The 26,128-nt window shown below is 46.8% G+C and overlaps 1 protein-coding gene across 1 annotated transcript; it reads left to right on the top strand.

The window, feature by feature from the left end:
- Positions 1 to 584: 584 nt before the first annotated feature.
- Positions 585 to 19,388, top strand: LOC119464512 (zinc finger matrin-type protein 3). Its single transcript, XM_037725517.2, has 3 exons — positions 585 to 898; positions 12,362 to 12,622; positions 18,482 to 19,388. The coding sequence occupies exons 2-3, from the start codon at positions 12,362 to 12,364 to the stop codon at positions 18,926 to 18,928; spliced, it is 708 nt and encodes a 235-aa protein (XP_037581445.1). The 5' UTR covers positions 585 to 898; the 3' UTR covers positions 18,929 to 19,388.
- The last annotated feature ends 6,740 nt before the right edge of the window (positions 19,389 to 26,128 follow it).

The raw sequence follows: 26,128 nt of genomic DNA, 5'->3' as shown, positions 1-26,128 counted from the left end.
GAAATGGTTGATGTTCAAATGCACGTACCAGATGATGACGCCCTCTGGATTTAAAATGTAGATCCTAAAGGCTATGCTTTCGCTGGTTGAATGCGGCGGTAGCGATTTCAACAGGCGGAAACACCTCATAGACGTCTAAGCTAGCCGTTGGGCCAGACTTGCCGCTCTAACTGGGCATCTTCGAATATCCGTAGTGCCATAGAGTTTCATATTTTTTATTTAGAGTTTCTAAATAAAAAATATGAAACTCTATGCGTAGTGCTGATTTGAGTAGGTCGTGGTGCTGACAGCCCCGGACCAGCCCCGGACTGCCTGCCATCAGCGTTGCGCATTCAGCGTCTCGGAGCAGCGCTACAGTGTACTAGAAGCACTGTAGCAGCGCTGTTGGGACTTTCAGGGGCGGATAATCGAAGAGGCCTACCGGTATGGTGCGCACACTCTAGGTGCACCCGGTGCCGGCCACCCGGTGCGCTACGTAGCTTTATCTCGGAGGCAATAGTTAAGCAGAGTCTTAAATGCGTGGATCGCCGAGAGATTGCGCTAGCTACTTTAGTCGCAGGTTTGTGGACGCAGCCACAGCGTCGTGGCCACAGCCAGCGCCTCCTCAGCCGGCTCAGCGCCGAGAGGCTCACGGCTCGCCGTGTATTGTATGTCGCGGCCGTAGCGGCTAATCGTTTCGTAATTACTTTGTTCCGTAACAGTTTTAATTCGCAAAGCACCGACGTGGTCGACTGCAGCGTGTTGCAGCGGTTCAACGACTCCAGAGTCCGGGCTGTCAGAGCTGTGGCCGTCGGAGTAAACAGTACCGGCGGGGCCATTCTCCAGGAAGAGCCTGAGCAGAGCCTACCGTGTGCGCGTTAGAAAACGCAATTTTTCTGACATTCTTGAAAGCTGCACGGTGAGTATTAACCTTGCATGAAATTTCGCAAGCATGTTTTTTTTTTCTTTTTTTGGTCATTGCTATTTCGGTTGGAGCAAGCTGTCTTCACTATCCGATACGAGCTCGCGAGTTCGAACTCTTCGCTGTGTGAATAAGCTCTCAAGGAAGCCCCATGCCTCGCAACGCTCATCCCTGCATAACGCGATACCGTTAAGGGCCCCGTGTCGCAGGAATTCCGGTGTCTGTGTCGGCGTGGGCTCGCCGGCTTCGTTGGCGCAAATATTCATAACCACATCATCCCGAACCACCCCGACCGGGCAGGCCCTTAATTCGCGCGGCGCAAGGCGTTAGTGAACAAAAATTGTATTTCTCAAAGTAAAATTCGGCTGAAAAATCGTAAAGTACAACTTAAACACAACCTACAGACGTGATAGTGTCAGAATTGTAAAGAGAGAGAGAGAGCGAGAGAAACCTCGTAAGCAGCGGGGAATCTTTGAATGCTATCGCGTTAGGCGAAGCTTGAGCAGCCTCCGAATTTTTCGTTGCCCGCTGAGCATGCACGACCCATGTTAACGCGTTTACTCGCTGCATTCTTGCATTAATCGTAGTGCGGTGGTGTCCATGGACATTCGTTAGTTTCGATAAAATGATTAAAGAAAATGAAGCAAAAATTTAATACATGAGTTGTCCTTAGACTGTGTGTATTGCCGAAATTGGAATGCCCGTGCTCGCCATTTACCACCGAGCGAATCAACATCGGCGAGTGCTTTTTCCTAACTGGTATTATTGATAAATATTCAGGTACACGTTATCTCCGCAATAATTTCCCAGTGTAAATGAGAACACTTCTTGAGAATAAAATGGCATCCAAATTCAAATTCGTGCCAGGCGAACAATGTCTTCCTCTTAACCACAGTGCATCACGCTTCCACATTTCAGTTGACAATATTTGATCAGATGTAACGATGTGAAGCATGCGAACGGGATATCTTTAGTCGCGGTGTTGCAGGGAACTGGTTAAGATTATCATATAGGGTATGTGCCTATGATTCTGCCTCTAATTGTCCTTTCTTTGACTCTTGATGGTTCAACATGTGCCAACCAACTGGCAGAAAAGGCCGCTGCTGTGCCTTTAAAACTTAATTTTGTATTCATGTGGCTTTAACCTGAATATTACAATCAACCCTCTGGCATCATCTACCAGTGGCTGCAGAACATTTGACCAAGGCAGTGGTTGGACATGCTGCATAACACAGGATGCCAAAAACCCTGGATCAGAGCAGGCTTGCTACTGGAAACCAAACCTGGCAATATACAATGTAATGCTGTAACGTAACGCTTGCCTAGCAAGACTCTTTGAGGAACTATCAATCATTGCCTTAATGTTACAGGTTTTAGTGAAGTTAAGAGGGAGGCATCCACATATAGTGCCTGTTATGAGTCATGTCTTATACTACAGTGGCCCTCCTGACAGGAGGGAATTCTGGGTGACATTCCGAATTCGTTTGAATGTAGCAGGCAACATTACCTCTTTGGTATTAAAGAGACAGAAAAAAAAAAAATTCAGTTGTCCCTTTTCAAAGTCTGCAATGCAGCACTTCACTGGAGTCTAGAGCTCCAATTCTTTAAAGGGAGTGATAACTGGCCAGAATGTGTTGTGAGATGATGATGGAAAGGAAACGACCATGGTTTATAGTGATATAATTCAGCAATGCTGTTGTTCCAGCAACGCTGTTGATATTACTGTACATAAGTCTGCTGTTAAGTACAGGATAATGATTGCTTAAAATTGTGGTTTGTATGTTATTAGACAGTTGGAAATCAAAAGCGCATGCGTGGCTATGGCAACACACTGAACCGCGTATCACGTGTAAAGCATGCGAGGAAAGAAAAAAAGTTAGGACGGAGCATTGTGCACTGCGATTGAAGCCAAGCGTGTCGACCTGACACGTGATAGTCCCGTCAGCACGCGCGGTAAATTTTAGGGCTTCCGCTCTCCATGCATCGCTGCGGCAGGGCGCCGAAATTCTCCTGAACAAGCGCGCATTACTTAGTCTACGGGCACCAAACGTCTCAGAAAATCTCAATTCTTGCTCCGTGATCTCGACGCAAGAGGTCACGTGTTGGGCCGACACTAAGCAAAGGGCTGGCATCACAGAGCGTTCGCTTGCCAAGGCTGGCTGCGTGATGTAATGCTCCTTCCTAGTTTTTTCCTTTTGCCGCGTGTAAAAGCGTCGTTTCGTTTTCGATCTGATTGGTTTCGCTTTAAGTGGTTAATACAAAAGCAGTTGGGGCAGGAAACCATGAAAACACGTAGCTATTATCGCAGAAACACTTTAACACTTCGGAAAACATGAATCGCACAAACATCGACTTGATAAACAAAATAATACTTCCACCTACGGCCACACTTGTCGTCTTCCTACCACTAATGCCGGCGTATAATCACTATCGCACTCGCCTATCACCGTTTTCAGCATGCTCCCAGTGAACCATTACATCCTGACTGCAGACTGAAAAATTCTGATAAGAAATGTTCCATGGCGTGTTCCGCGTTACCACTTCATGATTAGACACTCTGACCGGTAAGCTTTCCATTGCAAAAAAAAAAAAAAAAAATATGGGTACCATGAAAATTGGTTGCCAGTCCCTTTGATAACATGTGAAAAGAGGAGGCAGCTACTGACTCTGTGGGCACTGGCATGGAAATGCTGTGAGCCACAATTCAACACTGTCTTACTTTTGTTGATGACACCAACATACAGTACAATTGCGTTTTATTGCAATTTAATAAAAAGCTTACTTATGCTCTATTTGTTTCTGCGATGCTTCAAAATGCAAATACAAAGTAAGCAAATTTTAGCCTGAGCAGGCTGATGAACAGCTGTAAGCGAAACTTGGCTACAGCTGCTGTCAGAGCTGTTTTCTGTGGTGTATGATGCAGGCTCTAGTGGACGCTTCGACTACGTGCTGTGAGGTGAATTCGAAATTGCGATGAGCCTCAACTTGGAGGGACGCACACACAGGGGCATTATTTATACGTGCTAGAATGAAACAGTTCTTGAGTTGGTGTCCTTGGCATACAGAAACGTTGACATGCCTCCTAGGTTGAGGTCTCCTGTCCACACTTAGAAGAGACCTCACTCGAGATAAAATCCATGGGCTGAGTACTTTACACACAGGCATTCCCTCGTACGTCTCCATTTTCAGCGAAACAAGCTAGCTAAGTTAATGGATTCAATCCAAGGCAAGTGAAAGGCGCTCCCATGGCTCTAGTAGCATGTACTGTAATAAAGCTTGCCAGAACTTTGGCTGTTCACCTCACATTGACAGAAGTGCGGGAGGTACGAGCAGGCTTACTTTAATCCACCTGTTTCAGGACACAAGTGTAGAACCCACGAAACGTGGTGCCAAAAATTGAGATTAAATTTCTGGATTGAGATAATTAAAGGATATGATTGCCTTTAGTGTCCCTTTAATGGGAGGGTAGGAGTCATTGCACTAAAGCTAAACAAGATGGATAAACTTGAGGTAGTACAGGCTTAATGTGACAATGTCCAGCCAAAATGACGAAGAGGTATATAAGGCTCTGCAGGCTAGCACTGAGGAATGTCTAGACTTGGTATAATATAGTTACAGAGGTCCTAAAACACCTCTTTAAATAGTAAGAATCGGGATCAAATCCAGGCCGTGGCGACTGCATTTCGATGGAGGCGAAATGCAAAAACGCCCATGTGCTTGCGTTGTAGTGCACGTTAAAGAACCCCAGGTGGCCAAAATTAATCCAGATCCCTCCGCTACGGCGTGCCTCATAATCAGAACTGGTTTTTGGCACTTAAAACCCCAAAAAGAACAAAATAGTAAGGATACGTTTTGTTCTGTAGAAAAGACTCCTGTGAACATGTGAGCCAAATATTGTGCTGCATGGAGCAGGGAATTAACAATCTCATGTCAGAAACGGGGAAAAATAGCCTGCTTTCACCTTCGCGATGTCGGCATCGCAAGCAGCGAAGCCCGCCAACAGCTATTGGCTGATTTCGTGATTGCGTGAACATTCCCAGTAATAGTGATATTACTTATCTTTAGGGAAATAACTGAAAAATATGTGTCTATGAGCTCTAAAAGACAGAAAGAGCATGTAATTCTTGCATTGCCGGTCTATAGAATACAGTTGTGCACAGCTGCATGGCCTTCGAGTTAGCAGTGGCTCTCTGTGTCACATGTAAGAGGCCGCCGGTGGCACGAAAAAGAAGAGGAGCACGCGATGCCCGGTGTTCGGAACGGCACGAGCGCGCGAGGCGCGTGAGCCGAGGCATAATCGAGGGATGAACGGCGCTGTCCGTTGATTATCGACGTGGCTCCGGGCCAGGAAGGTCGCATCTCCAGCTACGCTCTGGCGACGGGAGACTGTGACGTTGGCCGTCCAAGGTGTGGCCGTCGACCTCGGCAAGTTCGAGTGAGGCTCCTGGACTGGCTGCAGCCTCTCATGGCAGGACCGGGCACCCCAGAGAGGATCCCCCTTCCGCGGCAGACCGGCACGTTCGATTCTCCACGGGACGCCACGTCGGCACTCACGAAGAGGTAGCGACGCATCCCGACGCTAGGCCTATCCAGGTGGGCCTAAGCAACACCGAGCGCCATCGCTGACGAGCTCATCGCCGACGAGCCGACGAGCTAGCTCACCGCCGACGAAGGAGACAACGCGAGGCGTCGGCACCTACGGCACTCTCAACGCTTCGGACGAGCCCGACACGGGTGCGACAAGAACTTCAAGACGAAGATCCGTAAGAGACGATCACGTTTTGTTTACGACGCCAGATACGATGACTCATTTAGACTCCGAGAGCAACAAGAAAGGCGGCAGATACCTGATTATGCCTCGGCTCACGCGCCTCGCGCGCTCGTGCCGTTCCGAACACTGGTCATCGCGTGCTCCTCTTCTTTTTCGTGCCACCGGCGCCTCTTACATGTGACACTCTGCGTAGCGTAGATGCCACAGCTGTCCCAGGGGGGGGGGGGGGCTACGGTACCCTAAATGTTCTCGGAGCGGTGTGCAAGGAGGTCATAGAGGTACCCTATCATGTGTAGAAGGTGTTGTCCTATCTTGCTGGTAAGACGCTCAACTTTTGGGTGGAGCCTTGCCGCATTGCCCCCTCCCCTGTGTAAGCTTTCAGCGGGCTAGTGGAAACGAAATGAGAGAGAAAGCTGCTCACCAGTGTGATAACTACATCTTAACTGCACTTATGCTTAGCGAGAAGAAAGGGAACACATAATGCCAACAGACAGTGACGACAAGGGAAGCATAGGGGAAATTACTTGTTTATTTAATTGAAATGTAGAAATTATGCAGAAATGAAAATGAAAGTGGACAGAAAAACAACTGACCGCAGGTGGGATACATACAGGTCTTCGCAATACATGTGCGATGCTCTTGCTATTTGAGCTACCGCGGCGCAGTTTTCTGGGCGGCCTCTTGGGTGGGCTGTTGTGTTTTCCACATTGCTAAATTTTGCCAAAAGTTTCTGTTACAAGAAGGATGGAAAGAAAGTGCCATCACCTCATGAAAGATTTCACGCTGGTTGAGTGCACCTTCTGATTCCTCCATCTGTGCAGCCCTCCTCATCCTCCTCCTCAACCCTCCTCATCCTCTGTGAACCTCATGCAGAGAAAGTATCATGTTACATCTGGCCATCCGCCCATCTTGCTTCTCCCCTCTACATTCCACATTCTGACTGCCTGGTAACTTCACCTATTCTTTTACTCCAGTGCTAAATAAATCAACCCCGTTGAGGAAAAGCGCAGGGTTCTATTGCTTGCTAAAGACATAACGAAAAAGTCTTGCCTTTAATTTAGCTGTCAGCAGCAGATACCTTTTCAAAGGTTGACATCGGCCTAGAGAAGTATGTGTACAGAATTGGCATATGGAAACTCCTTCCATGCGTTTGCTGCTGCATGCCACGTGCACTGCATGTGCATGCTTCTAATGTACAAAATATTGGGTCAGTTGGTGCGATTTTTCACCCCTTCTTTGACCTTGCATTATAGTTTCTTATATTTGCTCTCTTCGGGGTGTGTGATAGCAGGGCTAGCTTTTTGTCCTTTCTATTTAACCAATTGTTTTCCATCAATGAAATTTAGCTGATGTGGAAATTGCGTGCTTCGACACATTGCAGCCGAACCTCTTAGTCTTGTCGAGGAACTTTTCCTGTGGCGCTTGAGTCCATTCTGTGTGGTCCTGGATTATTGAGGAGCTTTTCTGAAGATAACATAGGTTTCTCTAAACATAACCCAGATCGGGGTTCATAATTGCTGTTCGCAGTAATTGATTTAAGGGAAATAACTAGTCACTAGAGTCTGGTGATGTTTATCTGTTGTTGCATCATTCCATGCCAAAACCAAAGTGACTTAATAGGCCTATCAGCCCATTTCCTCGGTTATATCTGCTCCATGATAGCAGTGTACGGCAAAATGAAAGCACAAAGAAAAAACGGCGGGATAAACGCTGTCTATCGAAACATGACACATAAAAGGAACAACAACAAAAACTAAAAGAACCACAGTGGCATATCAGTGCAGTTCGGTTAAAAGAAGATTACAGACAAGCTACGAGCAGTTAAGAAATGCCATCTGTTTCCTTGTTGCGCACCGCTGTCATGGATAAGCTCTAACTCGCCCGATTTGACATTCTTGTGCAGTTGATAAACTTCTGTTCCCAAATAATTGATTAAGGATTTAATCATGATTAACTTTTTCAATTGGGATAATTGCCTGAGGTTGCAAAAGCAAAATAAGGCAAGGCAGGCAACGCCACGGCTTTGTTTGCTCAACAACAGGAAAGGGAACGACAGGGGAGTTACAATTTTGTGACTAAGATGGTGCCCGTAGGTATTACAGGGCAGAAGCCAACCATGCACGTGGCACCTCAAGCCAGTGGAAGGAAAATTCAGCACCAAATGGAGCACCTCTGCAGTGCGGCTGGCGTGACTTACAAGCAAACTAGTCTACTGTTAAAAAAAAGATACACTAAAAAGAAAAATAATTTCAGCTGTGTTAGTAAAAACCCTTTCACAATACCAAGTAAGTACCCTTACCAAAAGACAATGCTTGATAAACCAAAAAAGACTCAAGAACGAAAAACGGGTGGTGTTTAAAATTTCTGTAGTCCACTGTGACATTGTGAATATTGAAGCCATCTGTTCGGGCATGGTTGAACTTTTATTGGTAAAAATGGACTACATTTCAAGTTTCAAGAACTTTTGCTGAACCACAATGGCAGAAATGCAAAAAAATACTTTGCAATCCATGGTATGTCCACTTAACCAACGTTATACTGACGGGACGTTAATGGTCAGTTGAGATAGCACATCCTTTTAGTGCGAAGCATTCTTTGACTCATCCCAGGCACTTATCGGTAAGTAGGTTGTCTCGCCTTGCTTAGGCGTAACAAAAAATGCGTCTAGAGGTTGGATTGCACCTCGGTCTCATAGCACAATTCTGCCCTCAAACCATTAGGCCACAGTCGCGTGCATACTTCTCATGTATTAATGTCAACTAGCTATTCAAGATGACTAGTGTGTGCATCATGTCACATAACATGAGCACAAAACGACGTATGTGTGAGAGCACATGCTCAACCTTGCCACTGTCTTTCACGTGCATCACTTCGCACGTAGCCGGGGGGGTTCAACCCCCCCCTCCCCCGAATTTTTTTCCGCAACCCCCCCCCCCCCCGCCCACTTACCCACCCTTTGTTCTCGTCGCTTCGTGCTGACGTAATTCATGAAACTGGTGCTACTATCACAATTTCATTCCTGGGCGCTTCCGTTTGGGTTGGTAATTTACAGCGAATGATGTCTGCATATGGAAAAAACTGTCACGGTGTTTGTTATCTGTGAAGTTTTGGGCGAGAATGTGGCGGCTGCATTCTGAAGCAACAAATGCGCAACAAATGAAGCAACAAATGCGGCAGCCGCATTTTAGATGATGGCGAAAACGCTCGAGGCCCGTTTACCCCAGGTGGTCGAAATCTCCAGTATACATTTCCGCTGCTTCCCTTCAGGTGCCGGTTAGGCCGCGCTCGCGCAGGATCTTAGTCTGCATGAGAAACGTCTCTTGTTTGCGATTGCGCCCCTACGGAAGGCTGGTAATTACTGTTGTGTTGTTGAATCCCAAACCAGCAATTACGGAAGGCTGGTAGTTGCTGTTTTGTTGTGGAATCCCAAACCAGCAATGTACACACGAAGGGGTTGATGACAGCAGTGAAATTCCACCGACTCGCAACAGAATGCACGAAACAGACAGCCGACAAGCATGAATTACTGCTGTGCGCAGTACAGCGTAAGTAAACTCTTGTTGCAGGCGCTGACAGTTCTCGTCGGAGTTCACGCGTCCTGAGAAATTGATTATGTGCACTATGCACTGAACAAGACCGGAGTTCATTCCTGCATCACTAGTACACCAATCAGTCCAGATTCTGTGAGTTACAAGGCCGCTTCCTGTTTGCACCGGCGTAAGTGAAGCAGAAATGAGTTGCACGCACTACCTAAAATGCGTACACATGCCATATCTATGCTGTGCGGTGAAATATTCTGTACAATTCTGAATCTGTTGACGTAAAGGTAAATGACGGCTGCACGCTCGCACACAGCGAAAGACACAGCGGCCCATGCACTTGCCGCAGGAAATGCAACCCTCTCGTATGAGGGAGCAGGCCGACGAAAGCTTCGAAAAAAAAAAAGCCTTACGCGTTTTTGCGCATATATAAGTTTTCTAGTGGAAAGACGCAGCGAACAAGCTATTGCTATGGGAGTAGGTATAGCCTGGTCACACGTGCATTTTCACGCGTATAGCCGTCCTTGACTTGTGAAACGCACCTCACCCCAACGAGGACGACGCCATCTACGCTTAACGGAAATTAACAATTAATGATGTCTTCTCCAATCGCACGGGTCGTATCAATGATGCGTTTTCGAAGACTGGTCCATTCAGTGGTGCGATGAGAGACCGTTGCTCCAAACGCCCACTGTACCTGTCGTACTTAATGTATTTACTGAGCCATAGCCTCCTATATAATCTATGCCTGCCGGATTAGCCTGAAAAGGACGTCGTCTATGGTGGCGCCACCTACGTAGGGTAAGAGTCAGCATATTGAAGGGAGCGGCAAACCTCGTCATGGGGATGTCCCAACTGCCACATGATAGCAGCTATGGAGGAAGGAATTTACCTCCATGATAGCAGCAATGGATAGCAGTAGTGGACGACGAAAGTTGTTCACACTCTTGTCATAATAAAGGTTAGAATCAGCGGTTGTGGTGGTAACAGACGATTTCTTTTTTGGAAGCCGCAGAATTGGAAACGTCGCTGTGAATGTTTCGCTGCTTTCTCTAAGTTTTTCCTTGCAGCGATATCGTCGAAAATGCGAAGTTTACTTTCAAAAACTTAAAAAAGCGCACCTTAGACCCATACGTAAGTGGTGCCCCTATCACAAGTTTTGACGATGACCGCTTTTTATTGCTATATTATTACAACACTAAGATATATATGTATTTACACAATTTTTATTCACTTTTACGTATTTTTTGTCATCTATGAGCACCAAAAACGTAAAAAGCTCGCACGCGACAACCCTACGTAAGTGGCGCCACCGCCACAGTTCCGACGATGGCCGCTATCAATGGGATCGCCGATAATCAGGCAGGCATAGAATATATAGGAGGCTATGACTGAGCTTACGTTTTGTTTTACTTAATTTCTTCACAAGCACACGCACACGCGAGGGGGGGTCCCATGTCTTTGATATACATGTATAGAGTCTGCTTAAACTACCGATATTTATTATCGATCACGTGACGTAGAGGAAAGCAGAAGCTTTCTTTACGTTTTACTTAATTTCTTCACAAGCAGAAATTGATTGCCCCCCCCCCCCCGAAAAAAATTTCTGGCTACGCCCCTGTCGCATAGCATCATGTTAGCTGCTGTGGTGGCGTAGCGGCTGTAGTGTTTCGCTTCTAAGCCTGAAGGTGTTGGATCGAAGCTTGGCCGTTAAATGCAAAAATGCCTGTTTACCGTTCATTCGGTGTGTGTTAAAGGGGTGCTGAACCACTTTTTATCATAGTGGAGCAAGGCATTTGAAGTGAAAATAGGCTATTTCAGAAATACTTTGCCGCAAAAAGTACTTCAATCTGTTCAGCATAAGCGGAGTTGGCAATCAGACACAGCCTCCACTGTGCTCCCATTCCTTCTTCAATGCCTTGCACTGCAAAGGCTACGGCCGAGTGGGGCGGGGCCACAACGCTCCGCCTTCTCAATGTCACCGTGGCACGCAGTTAAAATTTCATTTGGGATGTTGACGTAGATGCCACGACTTCCGATTTTGGTGCCTACGACGTGCTAAACTTAAGCCAAACGCGATTATCCTGAGTGAGCCGCAGTGTGCTTACCCAGTGGACTCGTGGCGGCATCCCGCGGCGGCCGTGCTATCTACGCTACATAGCCAACCGCAGCAACCAATAGCATTCGCATACGGGAATCTACTTTATTACGAAATAAAGTGTCCAGAAAAGAGTGAGGAACATGGCTTCTGTTGAAAAGAGAGCATCTGAGAGAAAGGTGTCTTCGCGCTCTGCTTGCCGGCTCCACACACCGTGTACGACAGCAAAACTTCGCTGAGATGTTCACATCTGTGTATGCTACCCGCGGACTATGTTTATTTCACCAAGCCCGAGGGGTGGTTCAGGGCCCCTTTAAAGAACTTAAGGTGGTTAAAGTTAATCCGCGGTCCCTCACTACGGAGTGCCTCATAATCAAATCGTGGTTTTCGCACGTAAAACCCCAGAATATAATTTAATTTTAACATATTGGTTACGAAAGGAAGAGATTGCCAGTTTCTCCCAATCTTCCCTCATTGCAGCTAGCACTCTGAAACGCTGTTAGACTGCACCACCTTCGAGATCGGCCCGCATTCTCCAGTCCTTTTAACGCAGCAGTTGGCGCTTTGTAGACACTGTGTGACATGGTAGCACCTTCGAGATTGGCCTAGGTAATAACGAAGCAGCTTGTGATGCTTCTTCGCTTGAGTACAGAAGGTCAATCGTCATGCCATCAACATCGCTGTTACCGGGATCACACACACACTCGCGTCATGCACACAGATAGCTTGCTTACATAAACATGCTAGTTCATCTAGTAACTTTTGGCAGAACACCAAATGATGCTGGATAGGCAGCAACATGTGAAATCCTTTGCATGACATTGATTTCTACGGTGCATGGTATCTTCATAATTGTTGTAAAGTTCAGGTAAAGAAATTACAGTTCTTTGTCCCCTTTGATACCTCGCAGGCCTGAATCTACAAATCTGATTAATCTATTACTACAAATGAAACAAAAGTTTCCAATCACTTGGGTTGAAATTTTTAGTTAAACCCCAGCCCTAATGTCAGTGTGTGCTTAAAGGTCTCTGCAACTTGTGCCACCTTTGCAGATGCCTTCAATGCCACTGTCCTGTAAGGAATGCTGCATGCAGTTCACCGGCCCTGTGCCTTACATGGATCACATGCAAAGCGCCAAACACAAGAGGAAAATGGCGACTCTGAATCAGACCGACGCGTCGGCTCCGGCTTCGGACTCCAAAGGAGTGGCTGCCGTCAAAGGAAGCTCCATTTTGAAGCATCCTCTGCCGTTTGTGTGCAAGCTGTGCAATGTTTCGATGAACTGTGAAGCTGCCCTGATGGCCCACAATAAGGTGCGTCATGTGAAGCTTGCGTTACTGGTGCTGAAAGGTCGCACACGTTTTTGAGCTCATCTGCGGCGGCTGCATTCCAATGGGGGTACAATGCAAACACGCTGTATTTACACTTAGGTGCACGTTAGCCCCTTCTGTGCCTTGGACGAGCTGTGTTCGTCCACACATTTCTGGTAATAACAGCCAAGGAGGAGCTCAGCAGCAGCGCCAACAGTACTTTGCATTTTCTAGTAATGCCATGGACGAGCTTAGTTTCGTCTCGGTGCTTAGTCATGCTTTTGGTTGATGGCAGCGCTCAGTCCATAGGACAGCGCAAGCAGAAGTGAATTTATTCCATCTGAGCAAGTAAAACATGTTGGCAAGCAGAGTCTTTAAAAATAATTTGGCCAGTTCTGGTCAGAATTTGGGATAAAGGGGTTAAAGAACCCGAGGTAGTCAAAATTAATCCGGAGGCTCCCGCTGTGGCCTGTCATACTCGGATAGGGGTTTGGGAACGTAAAACCCCAGAATGTTGTTTAATTAGAAGTTCATAAAATGGCATGAATGCTTCTACGAAGAAATTTGTGCACCCACCACAGTTGCTCAGTGACTATGGCGTGCTGCTGTTGAGCTAAAGGTGCTGGCCATGCTGGTGGCATCTCGATTTGGGCAAAATGCAAGAACGCTCATGTGCTTAGGTTTAGGTGCACAGAACCCCAAGTGGTCAAAACTAATCTAAAGCCCCCACTATAGTGTGTCTCATTGTTGCAGTGTTACTTTGGGACACAAGAACCAACGAACGAATGAATCGACCAGTGAAAAATTTGTGTAGCATAAAAGCTTATAAAAATGAACTTGGGAAGTACGAATTCATTCTTTAAGAATTAACATTTTCTCCTGCGTTTTCAAATTGAGTCAGTGAAGCACTTTACAAAAGAACGACATTAGGCTTAAGGCAAAATCGGTTAAGCGAACTTCATGTTTAAATTAAACAGTTAGGGGATGTTTGCTTAGCTTACCGCAGGCACATCAATTGAGGCTGATTTTTGATAAACAGATTTGCAGGGTCTGAGTAGACCCACTGCGCGGTGGCTTAGTAACTATGAGGTTACACTGCTCAGCTTGAGGTTTGCGAGGTCAATCCTGGCCGCGGCAGCTTCGTTTTGATGGGCTGAAACACAGTAACGTTAAAGAACCCCAGGGGGTTCAGAATTTATCCGGAGTCCCCCCACTATGCAGGGCCTCATCTTGATAATGGCATGTAAAACCCCAGTATATAATTAAATTTTTTTTCAAGGTCTGAGTATCAGTAAAGTTAAGGTGGTACTTCAGATAAGAGAAACCTGCTTGCAATGACTAATTTTCAAGAATCAAGGCCTATAGAGGAAATAAAAAAATTTGTTAGACTAATCTATTTCTTCACGTAGGCTATTAAAGATTAGACTCTAGAGAAAACTGTTTTTGTCTTTGAATTAAAAGGTGCTGTAATCTTTTTTTACCAGTGTTACACGGGCACCCATGAACTCCTTTGAGATAAGGATGTGTGAGAGTTACTAAAACAATTCAACCTCAAGGGAGTTGTGACTGTGTCACACAGCCGCTAAGAAAGCTTAAAAAAAGCCACCCGGTGCCCGTTAGGCTCTGTTCGGTTTATGTATGTACACAGAAATTTCATCTCTAATTATCCCTGAAACTATTAAACGTAATGTTGTTTCAACGAAAGAAAATATAGAAACTTTTTGTAAAAAATTCACTACAGTTAAACCTCGATATAACGAAGCTGGTAAAATCAGCAGTTTGCTTCATTGAAATTTTGTTGTATTGAAATTTTACTTTTTATGCAAATAAGTACAGTCGCCAATCGATTTTTTGTGACACGGAAGGGGCTGCAAAATTTTTCGAATTATCAGCCAATCGAAAAAAAAAAAATTTGGGAAAAACATTCATTTTGTTAAATTTGAGAGTCGGCGAGTAAAGATACGGTTTCATGCCCTGTTGACGATACTTTCACATCGGCAGGTACGAATTAAGGGAATCTAACTACACTTTTCATCCACTCCATCCCCTCGGCTGATAGTGTTGCACGTAGTGGCACGACACTATCGTGGAAAGCGCTGGTGGCGCGGAGTGAGTGCTTTGTCTGCTGCTCGCTTCAATGTGTCTGAAACTCGAGATCACGCGACCTCCAGTACTAAACGCGCTGGAAGGCAGTCCCCTTGCTCATGCGGGAAGATGGCACTCATAAAGCCACCATTCCTCTCAGCTCGCCCTCGCAAGCTTTCACTTGCACCCAAGCATACAGTGCGTGATTTGTGAGGGGCATGTGTAAGCAGCTGCTTGTATATGTTAACCATTTGACCTGTGTCAGCGGGAGTTTCTATTTATTGTCTCGGTATTCCTTCGCGGCGACAGTGAAATTTCGTAATATTGAAATCGTGTATAAACACACTTCGTTATATTGAGGTGCTCTGTGGTTATATTCAGGTGCTCTGTATATACATGGTGCTCTGTGGACAAGAAGTCGATATAGCCAAATACTTGGTTATATTGAGAATTTTGTTATATATGAGTTCGTTATATCAAGGTTTAACTGTACTATATAAGTGAAGTGCACTCGCTAAACATAGTAATGTGGATGGCAGGGCTGGCAACGTCGTGCTTACCCGTATTTTTTTTGAGGTGGCATGGCTGCTCATTTTTTACTGTTGCTGTGGTTGTGGTATGACTGTAATAGCAGAGTGCAAGGAAAACTGAACTTTTCAGTTACTTCTAAAGCACTGTAAGCACAAGACTCCCTTTACCAAAACTCCATTAAACTCCCTTAGTGGTAGGGCGAATGTGACACTGGATACATCTCCTTTTGGGATGAAGCAGAAGGATTCACACAGGGTGCCCATGCGAATCTTGGCATTAAAGCTGGGATACATGGAGCGGAAAAACTGACATCAAAGCGACGAAATTTGTCCTGCGGCGGACGCTCAACCCTCGGCGTCCAAAAATTTGGCTCTTGCCGGTGACCCGGTCTAATGGAAAAAACTCTGCCCGCCGAAAAATCGCCACTGGAAGTGGCGAGATACAGCTCGCACGCTCACCAGGCGTCGTGATGATCGATCTCCCTCCGGCTTCGGCAGCTCATTGGGAGCCGCCGAATGTCCCTTCTGCTAGAATGCCTTGAGGGAAAAGAAGGATGGCAGATTATAGTGAGAAGCCGACCATGCCTGGTCTTCTGGCTTTTTGCATCTGTGTGGGCCCAGACGGCGCATGGAATGCCAGGGGGATCGAGAACGAGAGCCGCTGACAGGCCCATTTCACCCCAAATTTTAATATTCTATCCTCTCCGGCTGCAGTACTAAACGCTTGTTGTTGGAGGAGGCTTCAAAACAGGAACTGAAACTGAGGTAAACATGTATCACCACAATGTGTTTTTACACAAAAAAGGTGAACTTGTCACTGTTGGAGAACCACAATACCTTTTCCAATGTCTTCGCTCTGCGGTGCCACCGCTCAACGTAGCCAGACGACGCAAAGCCAGCCCGCTAAAATCCTTACAGCTCACTGAAATGTGTGGAAATCGTTTGTAAGCGCCTCTACAAAACTTTTTGATAAGTTGCTTAGCCATTAACACCAAATAATACAATAAAAAGCTTATTTACTATTTATTTTGTTTTCAAAAAATGCACTCGTAGAGTCTGGCAGCACTGACAGATATGCGGCGAGCGCGGAGCGGCATCCGCCTTTCTTCCGCTGCATGTATGCGATGCCAGCGAACCATCGGCGCCGTGCCGCCGCGTCTATTCCTGCCGGGCGAATTTTGCCGCGAAAGTTCGCTCCATGTATCCCGAGCTTTACAGTTGACTTCGATTAATTCAACCTTGATGGGACTGACCAAATTGATCAAATTATTTGTTGGGTCAAAATAAAGAAGCAAAAGAAATGTCCAAATGCACTGCTGCTTTATTTAGTACTCTTTGCCTTATTCTTACAGGTCCCTATATCTAACTCACGCTCAGGTTTATGGGTTGAAAGTAGGGGTATGTGAATGTTCGAAACTTTTGAATAATGGCTTTCAAATTGAATGGTTACTATTGGTAAATGCAAATATTTTTCTAATAGTGTTTGAATAGTTCTATACGTCAACTGTGTACAGTTAAAGGGACACTAAATCCAAATACTAAGTTGATGTGGACTGTTTAAATGCCATTCCAGAAACTTCGTAACACTTGTTAAGAAAAGACTTAATTTATGAGAAAATTTTGAGAACCTTTATCGCAATTCAAATCTACCGCCGCCCAACTGGGGAGGGGTGACATTGCATACACCATCACTGCCTTTTGCTGCCGTCGGTGGGTAAAATGGCAGCCGACATACGGCAGTACAGATTTTTGCATAAAATGCAAACGCACTGCCATAGACAAACCAAACCGAGCCAAAACAGAACGGTGGATTCGCCGTTGCAGTTGCTTCTGGTCAAGTGGCTTGGACCGTTTGAGCATCCCGCAACATCACATGGAAGTGGAATTCTCTGCTACTTGCAGTTTGTGCGAGTTTGGCGAGCAAGCAAAAGCAGCGTAGCGCTATGTGATAACGAAACTACGGAAATGCGAAAGCGTGGGCGGCGGCGTACATTCGAGCGAAAACGAAACCTTTCGACCGCCCACGTCGTTGTCAAGGGTAATGTCAATGAGTTCTTTTTTTCTGTAAAAATGACGTAGAACTGGACAAGTAGCATTTTATTTCATCTTATAATGCAATACAATGATGTTTTTATAACGGGTGGTTGAGTACTTGAAAAGTCGATGTAAGCTTCGACCCTTGGTGGTGCATTAGTATCATGCAGTAGCATCATGACGATGCTATTGCTGCCGTGCAGCAAGCTTTCAAGGGTGTGTTGCAGGGCTCGTTTAATTTTCCACCTCTTGCCACTCATAGAAAGCGGGAAATAAATTGATTACTTGCCTAATTTCTAACCTCTAAGTTTCTTGGAGAACCATCCTCTTTATTTGAGTAAACTCTAGTGTTTAGTGTTTCTTTTTTTTTATATGTAGTGATGCACATGTGCAGTGCTCTTTTCTGTTCATATTGTGTATAAACCTGTTTCTTCTTGAGTATGCACGCTTGTAGTTTTGTCTTTTCTTCATTGGGTATATTTAGTTCAAGTGAACCAGATTAAAATTTCGTGTGCTGCCATAGCTTGTGTGCAACTGTCGTCCTAGATGAGAGGGCCCTGTCAGGCGTGGCTGCCTTTAGTTTTCATAAGCATAAGCATAAAAATGCCCTTCAATAGGGTCTTCAAATGCATTTGACTTTAGGTGCTCGCTGTTTCGCCCTCATATATAATGCTGTATGCCCTGGGCATATTACAAATAAATAAATGTACAAACAAATAAATAAAGAATATCTCTGCAAGGCCACTTCATTTGTTTATTCTTAGTCCAAATAAAGCGAGATATACTTAGTCATTCCTGCAACCACCGTTCCAAACGACACTTTAAGGAAACATTGGTGCTTTGCAGGGGCACCGGTTTCTGAGTTAATGTGTGGAGCAGTCAGCTTTCTTTCATAATGTGTTTGCACTCTTCTAATCAAGGACATGTCCTCCTCAGGCATGTTGCAGGTTGATCTTAGTTTATGGGAATATTGTTGTCTTTCGTGGAGGCGGAATGGTTTCACCACGTTTGCATCGTTAGCTGTGTTCTTGCTTTCTATTTTGAAACTGGAAAGTATTCAGTACTCTCTTAGATATTGAAAGCTTGTTTCTTCAAAATAGTACTCCATGTAAATATGTTACTATTTTGAAGCCCTTGATAAGAAACGCTTAATGCTTTGCCATAACCGCATCACTGAATAGCAACCTTCACATTTTGCACTTCTGCCTTGCAGGGAAAAAGGCACCAGCGGGCATTGAAAAGTCAAGGCACCATCCAGCAGTCAACTGAGGAGTGCTCGGCAAAGCCACTCGAAAGCTCTGCGCTGGCCACGTCATCACTTGCCACTCCAACTCAAGTGCAGTCCACAGTCGAAGACCTCTCCTGCGAATACTGCGGCATTGTGCTTTTCAAGAGTAACGAGTACAAGGTGCTACACTTAGAGACGGACGCACACCGGAAAAACAAGCAGTGGGCTATGGCCCAGCAAGGGTATAAGAGCGAACGCGAGGAGCCGTTGCTGAAAAAGCTGAAGACAGAACACCAGGAAAGCGAAGTTACCGGAGGTCCTAACGGCGGGTATGATGAGTACGGAGGCTCATATGAGTATAACGAGCACGGAGGACCTAATGATGATTACGGTGGGCCTAATGATGGCTACGGTGGGTACGGAGGCCAGTGAAGCCTCTCCGCACTGCACCGACGATTGGTTTAGTCCAGGTGGCGGTGTGGGCATTGCTGCTAATTGGACAGATTGATGACCCAAATTGCCCCCTAATGAGTGTGACATGTTGGCACCTGAAAACCTATAAAAATCACTCATCACCTCAGCTTAAATGCACTCACTGTATTTTTTTTTTTCAGCCTAGCGTGCACGATTTCAGCTTGTGTGAGGTGATCCTTGCGTTAGGGGATTACCTGCAGCCGTGTGTGATTAATTTAATGGATTGGCTTTATAATGTTCACTTGGGCAAGGTGATAACTGTGGTAAGGACACAAAGCGCAAGCACGCAACATCACTTTGTTACGACTGGCAAAATCACAAAACTTCTGTGTGACATCCTGATTGTTCTGTGTGTGCGTGTGTGTGTAATCATGGCCATTGGTATTGCAGTAAAATACATCTGAGTGGCTGAAAAGTCCTTGTGGTGTTCGCTTGTCACTGGTGGGTGCAGCTGGCATTGTGGTTAATGGCCGGTGCAGCTTGACGCCACCTTCTATGGGCATTGAAGTTTTTGCTGCACAGCAGGTCTCTGTGCCGTGCTGCATAGCTATAGCTGGTGTCCACAATTATTTGTTATCTGAAGCATAGACTATTATGGGATGGAGGGGTAAAGCAGGCAAGGATTCATCGTCATCATTAGTTTATTTATGTCCACTACAGGATGAAGACTTCTCCCAGCAATATCGTATTACTACTGTTTTACGTCCAATGACTACATCCAATGCCTGCAAATTTTTCACTTTCATCACATGACTTAGTTTTCTGCCGTCCTCCACTGCATTTCCACTCTCTAGGCAAGCATTTTGTAACTACAGTAATTACCAATCAAGGAAGTATGTTAATCAGAAATGTGTTCTGTGTCACATGTGTCACATTCCTTCATTGCATCCTAGTGCAGCACAGGCAGTGCCTGTATGGTTACAGGGCAATGTTGCAAGGCACTTGGATATCTGAGACATGTAATATGTGGTTCTGCCCACCAAGTGCAAGGAAACTGATGTGGTTAGCACAGTTGGGCATTTTGAGGCATTTGGTGAATGTTAACCACATCCTTCCAGCACATGCATTCCAACGGATCTACTACAATGTCTTTGGAGATATCTTAATTGCTATTTGCATATATTTATGCCAATGTGCGAAACAGCTTAGCTTGGAAACAAGGTAAAGACGAGGGATGTTCTGTGTATTCTCAACGGCAGTTCACATTTACTTCCACACCTAAGCACACTGTGCTTATGTTGTGGTTGGGCAGGCAGATTAGTGAAACAGGCTGCACAACACTGTAGAAATATCCCTGCATCCTAAGCTTAAATATAATTTTAAAAAATGAAAGGAAAATTGAGTTAACCTTACCTGATTCAATAAATATCGCTGTCTTTTATGACATCACTGATGTTTACTGCAAGAACCACTGTGCAAGGAAAGGGCTCTTTGCTGGTGCTGCTGTCCATACAGCACAAAGCCCAAACACAGCTCCACATCGAGGAAATTATAACAGCATGTTTACCTTCATCTCTAGATGTGAGGAGTAGTAGAAAAGGAAGCAATGAAATGTTTCTTAAGTAAACACTCAAGTATAGTTCTTGATTATTGGTAATTGGTTTTCCTAAACTATTTGATAGAGCAAGGCAGATGCACACTGGAGCCAACAAAGGTCTGCCTTTTATGCCAGAAGGTGTGCGCTTGTATAGCTTTTGCCGAAACGCTGGCGGCATTTCCGAGATGGTGGTGCGCTTCTGCAGCCATTGACATCGCACTCTTTTCCCCCCTCTCCTTTTTTTTTATAACTCCAACGATCTGGCTGCCAACGCTCTCTTGTGCTTCTCCGGAGAGGGATGGGCCTCGGTGATTCTGCGTTGTCAGCGCCTGGTTGGCCGAGGTCGGGAGATTGAGATGGGGTCGCTTCGGCGTGTGACAAGTAGGGCCTTTTTCTTGTGGCGTTGCTGGCTCCTGCTGTCTTTCTTCGACAGATGGAGCCAATGCATGCGAGTACGATTGCGTTGGAGAGTGTCTGCCGAGTTCTAGGGAATGGCTCAGGATGGGGAATCACCGGCTGCTCAGGAACAGGAAATGTTGCCTCTACTAAATGATCTGCGTGAACGAAGTGCGCCGGGTTTTGTACCTTCACAACATAGGTCACTGCACTGAGTCGTCTAACGATGATACCAGTAGTCTATGCCGGTTCACCTGGTCTAGTTCCCTTCACCCATGCCTTGTCACCTTCTTTGAACTCCCGCCAGTAGGCACCAGGCTGCTGGGCTTGCCGTCACTCATCTCTAGGCGGATGTGAAGCTCAGGGTGCAGCATGGTGAGCCATGTCCTTGGACTCCATGATAGGAACAATTCTGCTGGGGTTTTCCCGGTTGCTGCGCAAGGGGTGTTCGTGTAGTGGAAAAGAAACTGGCCTGACACGATGTGGAATAGATTTGGAAACTCCCACTCGTTCTTCATCCTTCAACTGTTTTTCCAGGTTCCTTTCTGAACAAGGCGTTTAGCATCTCCATTGGGCACCGATTGAAAAGGTGGTGTCGTCTTGTGGCGGATTCCGTTTGTTGAGAGGAAAACTGCCAACTCTTATGACACAAACTGCGGGCTGTTGTCGGTGACAACTTCTTCTGGCAGGCCGAGAGCCACGAAAATTGTTCGTAGTTTTTCCACCGTTTTGGCTGCAGTTGTGACAGACATGCAGATTACCTCTACCCATCTCGAGTAAGTGTCCACAAGAACAAGCAACCAATGCGGTTTGCAGTATGCGAAGTCGAGATGAATTCTCTGCCACCGTTGTGTTGGCTAATGCCATGAAGTGATAGGCAGGCGTGGCGCAGCATTTTGACTTGATTGGAAACTTGGTGTACGCAAACATTCGTGAGATCACGTGTGCTTTTACGCCTTTCAGAAGGCGATCGTTGATGATTTGGGCAAGAAGAAAACGCACACGGTTAGTAGAACCCCGATGATACGTTTTTCAAGGAACCGTGGTAAAAACAAACAAACAAAAAAAAACGTCGCAGTTTCTTCTGAAAGGTGAGGCAACGATTGCGATAGTGTGATGTGAAACAAACTCGCTGTTTCCGTTGGGCCCAGGATCCTTTAATAATGACACGGCAGATGGGAGCTTGTTACACGAAACACAGACTTTATACAGACACGCTAACACGATACAGACGCTTTACATACACACGGACTAGAGTTCGCGAAGTCGTTTGTCCTTCTATATAAAGATGTGCCTAGCACTCGCGCATCACGACTCGCCGGTGTGTGTCGTCGTTGCGGTGACCATGGCAGTTGTGTAGTGTGTCGCTGCATCGTCTGAAACTTGAAGACAGCTGGTGTGTTGCTTGCGACGGCCACGTCTTACGCCATCATCATCACGCTGCACCTTGTCGCGACGTGGAAGCAGGGGAACAACAGGCTGGCAGAACACCAGGCCACTCCTGTAGCTGGTCCGTAACGCCTGGCCGGTAACGTCTCGGCAGCTAGAACGTCGGGCTCGGTTGACAGACAGGTAGCTCAGGCGCCCAGTGCCCAGCAGGAAGCACTGCACCAGGCCGCTATTACAGCAGGCCGCTGGTGCACAGGAGAGCTAGCCACAAGCGGGATCTCTGACCAAGTCTGCACGGTAGCAGGACACCCGGTCGCCAGTCATCGGGCTCGTTCAGCAGGCAGGTAGCTCAGGCGTCCCGGTCCCCAGCATGAAGCACTGCACCCGGCTGCTGTAACAGCAGACCACTGGTGCGCAGGAGAGCCCAGCCACGAGCTGGATCTCCGACCAGGTCCGCACTGTAGCAGGACACCCGGTCACCGGTCACCTAGCCTTGAACCGCCATTCTGCGAGCTGACGTTCGAGGGTGCCGTTCACTCTCACGCTCTGTTTGCTCTCACGCCGCTTCCTTGTCCGTGGCACGTCGTCTTCCTTCGCAATCACCATCAGCACTTGTCACCGCCGCATGCCACTATCCACATCATCACAGATAGCAAATTAGTAGACAGCTGTACGAAGTAAGGATAATAGTTTTACCGGCCATATAAACTTGTAAACAATCGCTTACTAACTGAATTAACGAGCACGGTGTCACGCGTGCCGAGGTAAACACGAACACATCTCGCTCGATGACCGCGGAAACTAGCTGTCAAAACGCTGGAGTAAGGAAGTGCGACAGCAGCGGCGAGCAAATTGACTTTCGCACTGTCTCTCGCTTTAACGCAAACTAAACTTCGAAAGCACAGCACCTACAAAGCTACCGGCACTAAGCGCACTTTGTCAAAATCACGGATAGTTTTGATAATGAGGCCCGTGCGAGAGCGCTCTGCGCAGGTCACAGATAGCTTTGAAGATACGGCGGCCGTGCCATATCTGAAATGGGCCGATCGCATGTTGCAACGTATAAACTGTCTGCACCTGTTAAATTTACATGACTGCCACATTCAAATGAAACGTAAGATGCAGGAATGTTACAGATTGGCATGTATCAAGGGGAACTTAATGGGATTTAGGTCGGTACCGCAAAAACACGATGTAGCAGCCCAGAAAATGCAGCAGCGACGAATAGATCAACTGGGTTCCACTATTAGGAATTTTTTATGCTAAAAATAAATTCTTATTTCGTGGATGTTGTGATGATACGAATTTTGGGTGATATGAATATTTCACGTGACCCCACGAGATTTGTATCACCGAGATTTTACTGTATTTGCAATCATTTGTGTCGTGCTTGTCGCCGCATCTGTAGTAATTTTCGCCAAGACAGAAACCATGTGGAGTGCTTAACCCGGGTTTTGGTTGTGGGCAGCCTTTCTTACTGACAGCGTGGGTGGCTTCGTCCATTTGCGGATCTCCATTGGATGTTCGGAAGCTCTTCGACTCTGTTTCGGCGAGTTCCGCTGCTTTCGCCAAGTCGGACGCCGTTTCGAAGTTGGAACTTTTTCCTCTTGAGCTACGTCGCTTGAATGGCCGGGTTTCCAAGCCCCACAACGAAATGGTCACGTAGCACGTCGTCGAGAAAAGTCCCAAATACGCACTTAGCAGCCATGTGTCTTAGTTTAATGACAAACGCTGAGACGGACTTCATTTCAAGCTGGTGCCGGCGATTGAACTTGAACCTCTCAGCTAATTACTTGGCTACCCGGTGCGTAGTACTCCTTCAAGACATTGACCACGTCCTCGAACGACTTGTCCTCCAGTGTAGCAGGCAACAAGGCCTTCGGGGTTTTGTACGGGCATTTCCCGAGGGCAGAGATGAAAGCGGATTTCTTCAAGTTGCAGTCTTCAATTTGCGTTACTTTCCAGTAATGGTCAAACGTATTACATACGAGTTGAAGTCTTTGTCACCGCCTTCGACGTAGGAACTGAATTCTTGAAACGTTGACATGTTCAGCCTCTACTCCGCACGCCCCGCTTTGCTCGGTGCCGATGGTAGCCAGACAGACTCTGCTCACAGATGCGGTCCCATCCTCGTTGCCAGATGATATAGCAAGGCAGATGCACACTGGAGCCAACAAAGGTGTGCTCTTTATTCCAGAAGGCACGCGCTTATATACGTTTTGCCGAGACGCTGGCGGCGCTTCTGAGACTGGCGCACTTCTGGGGCCATTGGCACTGCACTATTCACAAGTTAAAATTTGTTCCAGGCTGTGCACTAACTTTCCCGCACTTAAATAGAAGTTTGAGGTATTATACTCTGCGTCGCAGAATTGATACGTTGGGCATTTCAGGGCTAAAGAGCAACAGTAAATCTATTCCGGCGAGAACATTATTACAGAAAAGCTATATTGTAACGAAGAAGTGCCGGTTAGCCAGGTGCATCTCCGGTGTATGAAATACGACGAAGAAGTGCCTGTCAGTCAGGCGCATCACCAGCGCTTTTACGCACGGGGCTTGTCCTGACTGCTCGCAGGGTTCTGACTGCCGCACCGAGTTCGACCTCTCAATCCTGTCAATAAAGACCTTGACATTTGGTGGAGAGTGCGGGGTACGACTCCATCAACGCTGGAACTTCGAAGCCGAACCCTTCAATTATCTCGGCCCATGCCGGACGATCCAGCCCAGCCTTCTCGAACCATGCCTGACGATTCAGCCCAACAAGCTGCAGTCACCGCACTGTCATCTGTCCTGGCGTGCAGCGTCAGCGGGATCCTGCGATTTTTTCGGGTACCGGTGATCAGGACGTCGAGGACTGGCTCGCCTTGTACGATAGAGTCAGCAGGCACAACCACTGGGAGGATAGGGAAAAGCTCAACAACGTAATTTTCTACTTGAGCAACATTGCACATCTGTGGTATCGTAACCACGAATCCGACATCTCGACATGGTTGGCGTTCAAGACCAACTTCATGGAAGTCTTTGGTCGTCCTGCTGTACATATCCTTCAGGCCGAACAACGCCTGCGCGGACGCGCCCAGCAACCAGGTGAGAATTTCACCAGCTATATCGAAGACGTTGTTAATCTGTGCAACAGAGTCGACGCAACGATGCCAGACGTCGATAAGATCCGGCATATCCTCAAGGGAATTGAGGACGACGCCTTCCAGATGTTGGTCGCCCGGAACCCGACCACAGGGTCTGTCGTCATTGCGCTGTGTCAAAGTTACGACGAACTTCGAAGGCAGCGAGTTGTCACACGACATCCGCCTTCAGAATTAGCCCCTGTCTCAGGTCTGATGCTAGGTGTTGACGAGTCGCCTCTAATGCACCAGATAAAGGAGTTCGTGCGAGAAGAAGTTGCTCGGCAGCTTTCCCTGGTGCCCTTTACGAACGCGCAACCATACTCCCCACTGACACAGGGGTTACAGACCGTCGTCAAGGAGCAAGTCGCTGAGTGCCTGCCAGCTGCTATTCAACCGCCTCCAGTCGCGGCGCCCTTCACATACGCTGACGTCGCTGCAATGCCGCCCTTCGCTCCACGTCCACCTCTCCAAGCTGTTGCGCGACCGCCCCCGATTCCCTTCTCGCCGCCTGCACCACAGCTACCACGCCAGCCAAATCCTTGGCGCACAGCCGACAACCGCCCAATTTGCTACCATTGTGGTATTCCGGGACACGTTGCCCGCTTTTGTCGACGCCTTATGCAGCCTACTTATGATTACCGCCGACCCATGAACAGTTACGCCCCTCGACAGCTACAATCCCCTGCGCCGCCAGATGAAACGCCTGTTCCGTAC

The sequence above is a fragment of the Dermacentor silvarum genome, chromosome 9 (genome assembly GCF_013339745.2).
Source record: "Dermacentor silvarum isolate Dsil-2018 chromosome 9, BIME_Dsil_1.4, whole genome shotgun sequence".
In the NCBI taxonomy this organism is placed as follows: domain Eukaryota; kingdom Metazoa; phylum Arthropoda; class Arachnida; order Ixodida; family Ixodidae; genus Dermacentor; species Dermacentor silvarum.
This window is presented reverse-complemented; position numbering and strand designations above follow the sequence as displayed.